At 47.4% G+C, this 11568-nt stretch overlaps 1 protein-coding gene across 1 annotated transcript in view; it reads right to left on the bottom strand.

Annotated features, from left to right (window-relative positions):
* si:dkey-33c12.3 (uncharacterized protein LOC335380 homolog) overlaps positions 1 to 11568 on the bottom strand; it is a 49065-nt gene that overhangs the window by 28394 nt on the left and 9103 nt on the right. The window contains exon 2 of the mRNA XM_048598433.1: positions 6633 to 6639. Coding sequence (XP_048454390.1) covers positions 6633 to 6639 — 7 coding nt within the window. The remainder of the gene's footprint in view (positions 1 to 6632; positions 6640 to 11568) is intronic.

Below are 11568 nucleotides of genomic sequence, written 5' to 3'. Positions count from 1 at the left end.
ACACTCTCCACACACACTCACACTCTCCTCACTCACACACACTCTCCACACACACTCACACTCTCCTCACACACACTGTCCACACTCATACACACTTTCCACACTCTCACACACTCATTCACATTCACTCACACTCTCGACACACGCACTCTCCACACTCACACTCACACTCACTCTCCACACACACACTCACACACACGCTCCACACTCACACTCACACACACTCTCCACACAGACACTCTCCACACAGACACTCTCACACACACACAGACACACACACAGATTCACACACACACACACACACACACACACACACACACACACACACAGAGTTGTTGTGAGACTTACACATGGAGATGGAGTGTGCTGGCTCACAGAGTCGGGGGCAGGAGATTTCCATTCCCGTCCGTCCCGGGGGGTGGTTTCAGCAGTAGTTGGTGAATGTGTTGTTAGGTGATGCTGCATGCTCAGGGACTGACTGTCACAGGGGCATTCAGGAATCCTGCCTGGTTCACCCTGGTACATTGTGAGGGGGAGGAGCACTGGTGCTTCCACAGCACCAGTGAGGAAGCATTACCAAGGTAACTGAGGTGAATGGAAGTCCATGCCCCTGTCCCTTAACCCACAATGATTCAACTCCTCCTCAAAGCAAGGGTTTCCCCTGGTCAGGAGCCCCTCAACAGGAGCCTGGTGCCAGGAGCCAGACGAAACATCACACAGAAAATGTTGAGGGAAATGTTGGTTTTACTCAAGGGTGTGAGGTAATGCACATTGTTAGAGAGGATAGAGGTGCAGACTATTTTCTAAATGGGGAAAGGCTTCCAAAATCTAAAGCACAAAGGCACTTGAGAATCTGAGTTCAGGATTCCCTTAAGATTAACATGCAGGTTCATTTGGCAGTTAGGAAGGTAAATGCAGTGTTAGCCTTCATTTCGAGACGGCTAGGATACAAGTGCAGAGATGTACTGCTGAGGCTCTATAAGGCTCTGGTCAGATAGAATTTGGAATATTGAGAGCAGTTTTGGGCCTCATATCGAAGGAAGGATGTGCTGGCCTTGGAGTGGGTTCCAGAAGAGGTTTACAAGAATGATCCCAGGGATGAAGGGCTTATCATATGAGGAGTGGTTGAGGACTCTGGGTTTGAACTCGAAGGAGTTTAGAAGGATTGGGGGTGCTGTTGGTGGGATCTGACTGAAACTTACAGGATACTGAGAGGCCTGGATAGAGTGGACACGGAGATGATGTTTCCATGAGTAGGTGAGACTAGGACCTGAGGGCAGAGCCTCAGAGTGAAGGGACAGCCCTTTAGAACTGAGATGAGGAGGAATTTCTTCAGCCAGAGGGTGGTGAGTCTGTGGAACTCATTGCCACAGAGGGCTGTGGAGGCCAACTCATTGAGTGTCTTTAAGACAGAGATAGAGAGGTTCCTGATTAGTAAGGGGGTCAAGGATTACAGGGAGAAGGCAGGAGAATGGGGTTGAGAAACATCAGCCATGATTGAATGGTGGAGCAGACTCGATGGGCTGAATGGCCTAATTCTGCTCCTATGTCTTATGGTCTTACATGCAGACAGATGGGATTGGTTTAGAATGGCATCAGGGTCAGCACAGACATGGTGGGCCGAAGGGCCTGTTCCTGTGCTGTACTGCTCTAAGGCTGTTAGCTAAACATCAGTTGTTGGGAAAATGGTGGAATTTATCAGTAAGGAAATCTTAAAGAATGCACATGGAAAAGTATAGCACGATTGGTAGAAATCAACATGGTTTAGAAAAGGGGCAAATGCCAGATGTAACATATCTATCCTGCTTGTAACTCCTCCAAGGATTCTAGTCAGTTAATCCCCTTCCTGAAGTGATGCTAACTCTATTTGATCGTACTGTGTATTTCAAGATGCTCTGTGATTATATCCTTTACAACCGACTCTAACATCTGGTTTTCCTCACAGCACTCCTACTCCTTTTCCCAACTTAAATCTCTCCCCTCTCTTTCTTGATCCTTTCATGAGCGGGAACATTTACTCTGTCCAGACCACCCGTGATTTTGAAACTTTTGTCAAATTTTCCCTCAGTCTTCTCTTCCCAAGGGGAAAAATAGTCCCAAATTCTCCAACCTCTCTTCATCACTGAAAATCCTTACCCTGCACCCCACTTTGTGTTTGTGGCCTCAGGTGGATGAAGTCGGCCCATTTCTGGTCTCACTGCAAGGGTTTTGTAGCGTAAGTAACAGCCAGTTTACTGCTCACTTCAGCCATTTATGTGATTACACGAATGCGACAAGGGTTTCTGAGAGCACACCATCCTCAGGGCTGTCTCCCACACACTCCTCCATTACTCTGACCACGTCCCCATCTCACCGAGTGAGACTTGCTGCATTCAGACACTTTCAGACTTCTGGACTACCTCTTCCCCAAGTCCACTACCAATCGCTACTAAAGTCTTTGACTTCATAAATTCAGACTGTTGTAGAGGTTTCTCTGGATGTTTTCCCTGTGGATTTAGATGAGTGGTAGTTTGTTGGCTAGAAACTAGTTGACAGTGGTTCTAAGATAACAAGGTGTAGAGCTGGATGAACACAGCAGGCCAGGCAGCATCAGAGGAGCAGGAAAGCTGACATTTCGGGCCTAGACCCTTCTTCAGAAAATTTTTAGATGCATTCCTTTCCTAAAACCTCAATTAAATCTGTTTAACCTTCCACCCTTCAGCGAGTGGAAACCTAGATTATGTTTGTGTCCTATTCTAAGAGTAACTGTCCATTGCTTGGAGTCATATGTGGGAAGATGGTCAATTGGTTGTGGGAGGTCAGTCATCTCAGCTCCAGGACATCTCTGCAGGAGTTCCTCAGGGTAGTGTCCTCAACCCAACCATCTTCTGCTGCTCCACCAATTTCAGCACAGAACCGCACGCAGAGTGAGACAGAATTGACACTAATTGAAGGTGTGATGCATACAATTCCAAGGATGGTACTGCTCAGAGGAAAGTGCAAATATCCAAGAGATTGAAAAGAAAATATTGTCTACTACAGCACAGATGACACCAACAATTATAAAAAAACATCAGGTGTGACATCAGGTGGTTAGCGCTGCTGTCTCACAGCGCCAGGGACCCGGGTTCGATCCCAGCCTCGGGCAACCCTCTGTGAGGAGTTTGCACGTTCTCCCCGTGCCTGCGTGGGTTTCCTTCGGGTGCTCCGGTTTCCTCCGGGTGCTCAGTCCAAAGATGTGCAGGGTTAGGGTGGATTGGCCATGCTAAATTGCCCATAGGGTCCAGGGATGTGCAGGCTGGGTGGGTTAGCCATGGGAAATGCAGTGTTATCAAGATAGGGTAGGGATTTGTGTCTGGCTCCTCTGATGCTGCTTGGCCTGCTGTGTTCATCCAGCTCTACACCTTGTTATCTCGGAATTGTTTCCTGATTTCACTGCTGGGCACCTGGCTGCAGTTTTCATATCAAGTGCCTTTGTGCAATCCAGTGAAAACAGGGGATTTAGACAGAACCATCTGCACTCATGCATCATTTCAGCATTTCAAACAAATCACTCTTAATCTTCTAAATTCCAGAGACCAGGAGCCTACTATCTGCCTTTGTACTAGCTATGTATCCAGCGAGTGGAGCGATCATTGCTATTTTGCCTGTGGGTTAAAATGCTGTCTTTGTTTTGTTGTTTGTTTGATGTGTGAGTATGTAAAATTAGGCTACAGATATTGTGACTCTAGAATATTCTATCCTGCCAAGTTTTTCATCCCCCCAAGGTCTTTATGATTCATTCACTCACAAGACACGAGTGAGATTGGCAAGTGAGGGCTCTTTCAGGGGGCTGTTCAGGGGCAGTCACATTGCTGTGGGTCTGGAGTCACATGGAGACCAGACCGGGTAAGGATGGCAGATTTCCTTCCCTAAAGGACATTAGCGAACAAGTTAATTTATGGCAGCAGTGTCATGGTCACCATTACTGAGGCAAATATTTTATTCCACATCAACAGCACTCAGATTCCCAGACTGTAGTGTTAGAAATTGAATTCACATATGGATCATTAGACCAGACCACGTCTCAGGACAAAACCTCTCCTATATGCTACTGTACCCATCAACAACTTATTTAGCTGGAGAGGGCTCCTCCCACCTCACTGACCAATCCCCACCACTCCCTACCTGCACTCACCTATTACCATCCCACCTACCCTTCCCAGCCCCATCCCCCTTCTCCCTATTTATTTCAGAGCTCCCTTCCCCTCCCCCCCGCCATTTCTGAAGAAGGGTCCCAATCCAAAACGTCAACTTTCTTGCTCCTCTGATGCTGCCTGGCCTGCTGTGTTCCTCCAGCTCCACACTGTTATCTCTGACTCCAGCATTGGCAGTTCTTACTGTCTCTAAAGTCAACATAGTCCTACTTTTCCATTAGAGAGAGATGACTGGTGATGGTTTAACCTGAGGGTCACCATACCTAAGGCAAGGAGAGATGTGTCAACTTAACAACATCAATTGTTATTTTGTAGGGACGTAGGCTGAAATCCTGTGCCTCATCTTCTTATCAAACTGTCTGACAGTGATTTGCTGGGTGCAACCTAACAATAATGATGCACAGTAGTCTGTTCTTAAGGTGCCATGTTCACTTATAGACTCATAGAGTCGTACAGCACAGAAATAGACCGTTTGGTCCAACCAGTCCATTCCGAACATAATCCCAAACTAAACTAGTCCCATCTGCCTGCTCCTGGCCCATACCTCTCCAAACCTTTCCTATTCATATACTTATTTAAGCGTCTTTAAAACTTTGTAACTGTACCCACATCCACCACTTCCTAAGGAAGTTCATTCCACACACGAACTGCCCTCTGTGTAAAAAATTTGCCCCTTGTGTCTTTTTTTAAATCTCTCTCCTCTCACCTTAAAAATGTGACCGCTAGTCATGAAATTCTCCGTCCTAGGGAAAAAGACACCTAACATTAATTCTATCTACGTCCCTCATGATTTTGTAAACCTCTATCAGGTCATCTCTCAACCTCCTACGCTCCAGTGATAAAAAGGTCCCAGCCTAATCAGAGATAGTAAGAACTGCCGATGCTGGAGTCAGAGATAACACAGTGTGGAGCTGGAGGAACACAGCAAGCCAGGAAGCATCAGAGGAGTAGGAAAGCTGACGTTTCAGGTCAGAAATGGGGGAGGGGGAAGGGAGCTCAGAAATAAATAGCGAGGAGGGGTGGGACTGGGGAGGTTAGGTGGGATGGTGATAGGTGAGTGCAGGTAGGGAGTGGTGGGGATTGGTCAGTGAGGTGGGAGGGGGCAGATAGGTTTGAGAGAAGATGGACAGGTTGTCAGGTCAAGGAGGCGGGGATGACAGGGAGGGTTGGTCATGGATTAGGCCGGGGGTAGGGAGATTTTGAAACTGGTAAAATCCACAGAGACCATCGGGCTGTAGGCTCCCGAGGTGCAATATGAGGTGCTGCTCCTCCAGTTTGCAGGTGGTGTCATTGTGACACTGGAGGAGGCCCACGATGGACATGTCACCCAGGGAGTGGGAGGGGGAGTTGAAATGGTTCACGACCAGAAAGTGTTGTCGTTGTCACAAACAGAGCATAGGTGCTCTACAAAGCGATCTCCAAGCCTCCGCTCGGTATTACCAATGTAGAGGAGGCCACATTGGGTGCAGCGGAAGTAATAGACCACAAGTGTGTACCGTCTACAAGATACACTGCAGAAACTCACCAAAGATCCTCAGACAGCACCTTCCGAACTGTCACTGCACCTTTCATCACTTTCCAATCTCTCACTGTTAGCTTGTCTGTGGTTCCTTCTCCCAAACCTTCCATTCCCTCAACATCACCTTCTCCCCTCTCCCTTAGCCCTTCCCTATTCTCTCCCTTCACCCTCCACCTCCCAGATGTTTTGGGATCTTCCAGTGTGAGTGGTTAGCTGGAGATGGTGGAGTTAGAACATAGAACATAGAACAGTACAGCATAGTACAGGCCCTTTGGCCCACGATGTTGTGCCGACCTATTGTCCTACTCTAAGATCAAACTACACTGCATACCCTACATTTTACTATCCTCCATGTGCCTATCAAGAGTTGCTTAAAAGTCTCTAAAGTATCTGACTCCATTACCACTGCTGGCAGCGCATTCCACGCACCCACCACTCTCTGTATAAAGAACCTACCTCTGACATCTCCCCTATACCTTCCTCCAATCACCTTAAAATTATGCCCCCTTGTAATAGCCATTTCCAGCCTGGGATAAAGTCTCTGACTATTCAGTCTATCTATGCGTCTCATCATCTTGTACACCTCTGTCAAGTCACCTCTCATCCTTCTTCACTCCAATGAATAAAGCCCTAGCTCCCTCAACCTTTCCTCATAAGACCTGCCCTCTAGTCCAGGCAGCATCCTGGTAAATCTCCTCTGCACCCTCGCTAAAGCTTCCACATCCTTCTTATAATGAGGTGACCAGAACTGAACACAATATTCCAAGTGTGGTCTAACCAGGGTTTTATAGAGCTGCAGCATAACCTCGCGGCTCTTAAACTCAATTCCCCTGCCAATGAAAGCTGGAAGTTGAGAGTTAGCTGTGTTGTGTTGGCCCACTGCCATTCTAGGCTCATTACAATCACCAGCTGTAATTTCCTGAATGTTTACTCTTGTTGTACTTGATTGCTGAGCTTGAGTTCCTTTACTGCTCGGTAAACACACAACACTACAATGCAACTCTCAGTGTTACACAGAAAAAAACTTACCAAGTGCAGAGCTCCCTCCATAACGTGCACTGCTTCATCCAATTGTATTCCAGTCAACCCAACTCTTTACAAATCAGAATCTCCACAGCGAGACTGTGACAGCAGAATGCATCTGTTCCTTTTGATTTCTCCCTCCCTGTCCCTCAATCTCTCTCTCCCTGTCCTTCAATCCATCTCTCCTGCTCCCTATCTCTCCCCCCGTCCCTCAAACTCTCTCTCCTGCTCCGTCTTTATCCCTCTCTCCCTATCTCTCAATTCCTCTCTCCCATCCCTCAATCCCTCTCTCCTGTTCTCTGTCTCCCTATCCCTCTCTCCTGTTCTCTGTCTCTATCCCTCTCTTTCTCCTATTCCCAATCTCTCTATCCCTCTCTCCTCTGCCCCATCTCCCAATCTCTCTCTCTCTTGTTGCCTATCTCTATCTCTCTCCCATTCTACATCTGCCTCCTCGATCTCTGCACTGTTCTCTGTCTCTTGCTCTCTTATGCTCTCTCCACCTCTTTCCCACTGTCGCTTCTCCTAACTGTATCCTCTCGCCCACACTCTCTGATGTGCCGTCTGCCCCACGACCCAGTCTTTGGCTTTAGAAATCTGACTTGTTTGATCTTTCTCTCTCTCGCTCCTTCACCCCACCTCCGTGCTCTCGCTGTCTGTCTCTCCTTCTATCTTAGCCCACACCGCTCTGGCTTCACCACCTGCCTGTGGAATTCAGACAGGGAGCACATATTGTGTGCAGGCCCATACTCCCTAAACCAGAGAGGAACAGCGAGCGGGGGAAATGACATCAGAGACGGCCGATCGAGCTCCCTTGCCCGAGGCTGTAAGTGCTCTGAGTTACACTGTTCATGCCAAACACTGCTCCAAGTTACAGTTTCATACCAAACACTGCTGGGTGTGGTATCAGAACCTGCTCAAAAACACCAGGCAGCTAAACCCAGAGAATACGCAAACGTTTCCCTGGCATTCACTCCCTCACCTTCCAGAACCTTCATCAACTCTTTTCTTTTAACCTGGCACAGGTCTGACGTGATGGGGGTATATCGCTCCCAGAAGGAGAGAGATTTCCCCATGGACAGCAGGGGGTTAGACACAGGGGAAAGCTTCCTCTACACTGTCCCCCATCAACACTCTCAGGACAGGGACAGCACGGGGTTAGACACAGGTGAAAGCTTCCTCTACACTGTCCCACATCGACGGTCCCAGGACAGGGACAGCACGGGGTTAGCCACAAGGGAAAGCTTCCTCTACACTGTCCCCCATCAACACTCCCAGGACAGGGACAGCACGGGGTTAGATACAGAGTAAAGCTCCCTCTACACTGACCCATCAAACACTTCCAGGGACAGGGACAGCACGGGGTTAATGTTATTCGTTATGAGATGAAGACTGGTGCCCACTTTGTGAATTTCTGTGTATCTCCATTCCAGGATTAGAGTCAGTTCTCTGTGTGTTGTTGGTCAGGTTAAGGGCTGGTCAATGACTCATGGGAAATGGTCAATAGTCAAGTCTGAGTCTGTGAAGCTGCTTTGCTGATGGCATCTATCTGAGACCTTCAATCTTGAGGAAAAAACAGGTCAAAAATTTTGTGGCCCACACAGTTACATAAGGACATAAGAAACAGGAGCAGGAGGAGGTCATCTGGCCCATCGAGCCTGCCCCGCCATTCAATAAACTCATGGCTGATCTTTTCATGGACTCAGCTCCACTTACCCTCCAGCTCACCACCTCCCTTAATTCCTTTACTGTTCAAAAAATTATCTATCTTAGCTTTTAAACGCCTCAACTGTTTCACTGGGCAGGCAATTCCACAGATTTACAACCCTTTGGGTGAAGAGGTTCCTCCTCAACACCGTCCTAAATCTGCTCCCCCTCTTTCTGAGGCTATGCCCCCTAGTTCTAGTTTCTCCCGCCAGTGGAAACAACCTCCCTGCTTCTATCTTATCCATTCCCTTCATAATTTTATATGTTTCTATAAGATCCCCCCTCATTCTTCTAAATTCCAATGAGTATAGTCCCAGTCTACTCAGTCTCTTCTCATAATCCAACCCGGTCAACCTAGTGACTCTCCTCTGCACCCTGTCATGATCATTGCTTGTTATGTCTGTCCAAATAAATAATCATTGCTTTGAACTCTGAGTCCCACTGCCTTCTGTTTGTAAATTAACCTGGCCCCAGGTTGTCGTTCTCCGAGCTTTATTTAACTAAATTGCTCAGAATTTCTCAAACCTCACCAGGGCAGTGGGAGAAACTGAATTCCAGCAATTATAGGCCGCCAATAAGGTGATCATCCCCAGTTAAAGAGATGAGTATCTTTCAGTCCATTCTAAAATCCCACCCCGTTCCCTGAGGGGAAGTTTAATTGAGGTGCGCTCGTTCTTTTTTATGTGTAGAAGGAACAGGTAGGAAGGAATTATTTCCACCAGGAGAGAGAGAAATAACCAAGCAACATTGACTGAAAGTAGTTAATGGATGGAAGCTGGGGGAATGTGATCTAGGGGCGGTTCTCACCCAGTGCAGGATGTGGGGGGTCTAGAATACACTGCCTGAAGGGATAGTAGAGACAGAAGACTCCATTGCAAAGATAATCTTGTATTTGCAATGCACAGGCTGTAACCTACAGGGCTACAGACTAAAAACTGGTCAATAGCTGGTGGTCAGGTTGTGCTTTAAGAAGCCAATAGTTTGGGCTGATGCACTGAGTTCAAATCCCACCATGCTAGCTAGTGGAATTAATCAGGGTAGCACAGTGGCTCAGTGGTTAGCACTGCCAGGGACCTGGGTTCGATTCCAAACTCGGGTGACTGTCTGTGTGGAGTTTGCACATTCACCTTGTGTCTGCGTGGGTTTCCTCCAGGTGCTCCGGTTTCCTCCCACAGTCCAAGGATGTGCAGGTTAGGTGCATTGGCCATGCTAAATTACCCATAGTGTTCAGGGATGTGTAGATTAGGGGTGTGGGATGCTCTGAGGGTTGGTGTGGACTTGTTGGGCCGAAGGGCCTGTTTCCACACTGTAGGGATTCTAACGTGTCTACAATTTATTGGTAATCATGGCATCATTCATCATAAAAGCCAACCTGACTCATTAAAGCACTTCAGGGAAGGAAATTTACAATCCTTACCCAGTCTCATGTACAAGTGACTCCAGACCCAAAGCAGTTCCTTTTTTTTTATTCACTTGTGGGATGTGGGTGTCCCTGGCTGCGCCAGTATTTATTGCCCGTCCCTAGTTGCCCCCTTGAGAAGGTGGGGGTGAGGTGCCTTCCTGAACCGCTGCAGTCCTCCTGCTGTAGGTTGACACACAATGCCATTAGGGAGGGAATTCCAGGATTGTGACCCAGTGACAGAACATAGTGAAATCTTGCTTCAATGGTATAGGAGTTTGGACTGCACTCGGAGGACGGTGTGCAGTTGGTCTCCTAATCTCGGGGAAGGAGCTCTGAAGATTCACTAGACTGCTCCTGGGATTGATGGGACTATTGTATGGAGAGAGACTGGGGAAACTGAACCTGTATTCTTTAGAGTTTCAAAGAATGAGAGGTGATCTCATTGAAACTTGCAAAATTCTTAAAGGGATAGACAGGACAAAATGTTACCCCTGGTTGGCAAGTCTACAAGCAGGAGCACAATTTAAAAATCAGAGAGATTCCACTTAGGTTCAAGATGAGCTTGCCGAGAGGATTGTGAATTCCCTAGCTCACAGGGTTGGGGAGACTCAGTCTTTGAGTATGTTTAAGGAAGAGCTTGCTAGATTTCTGACTACCACCGGGTACAGAGTTATGGTGATGGGATGGGTACAGGGAAATGTTTGATCAGACTTGATTGTGTTGAATGGCAGGGAAGGTTTGATGGGCTGAATGGCTTCCTCCCACTCCTATGTTCTTTACATGCTCTCTGAAATGGCCTCGCAAGCCACTCAGTGGAGGGCAGTTAGAGCAGAGCAACAAACACAGGTCGTGCGAATGGTGCCTACATCCTGTGACTGAATAAAGAACTGGACTAGGTCACTCTTTCATGTCTGTCACAATGGGCTGAATGTCCTCCTTTAGAGAAGGAGCCTTGCTGTCCTCACTCCCCTCTCTCTGCCACTTTGTCCTCTGGTACCAATGGTTTAAAAGGACTTACCAATGTTGGATTTAAAATGAATATTCTGTTTGTAGAAGACAGTTCCAAACCTCTCCGACCCCTTGTGCTTGCAAATGTTTTCTCATGTTTACTCTCGCTCGGTTTGTCAAGCTATGCTGCTTCGTCATAGACTCCCCAGTTCGGGATGGCCAAAAACTGCTGGTCATTCCAATAATGCTCATGGCCCAAGAATAAACTCAGACAAGGAAGAAGCATCCAGTCAGTTACCTCAAAGCTGAGGAATCCTGAGGCCGAAAGGTCACAGACAAGGTGGTCAACGCCCCTGGCAATTCTCCTGCACTTAATGATCTTAAAACAACACCAGGGCTGTGGGTGGAAAATTCCGGAATATAGTGCTACACTTTGCTAAGCTGCAATATCCTGTAGAGGTAACAAGGTGATGGAGAGGGTGAGATGTCACTGGAAATTCTGAAACACAACTTCAGAACATTGAGTGTCATTAACCTCGAAAAAGAGTTTGTTAGAGCGCAAATAGGAATAAATACTCAAGCCTCACAGAGGCACAATGGTGCAGTGATATTGGACAGGGAGTAATATTGGAGAGGGAGTGATATTAGAGAGGGTGTGATATTAGAGAGGGTGTGATATTGGAGAGGGAGTGATATTGGAGAGGCAGTGATATTGGGCAATGGAGCGATTTTGGACAGGGAGACATATTGGAGAGGGAGCGATATTGGATAATTGAGTGATATTGGAGAGGGAATGA

This window comes from Rhincodon typus, chromosome 1 (assembly GCF_021869965.1).
Source record: "Rhincodon typus isolate 14 chromosome 1, sRhiTyp1.1, whole genome shotgun sequence".
Lineage (NCBI taxonomy): Eukaryota > Metazoa > Chordata > Chondrichthyes > Orectolobiformes > Rhincodontidae > Rhincodon > Rhincodon typus.
Note: the sequence above shows the minus strand (reverse complement) of the source record. Positions and strands in the feature narration are given on the sequence as shown.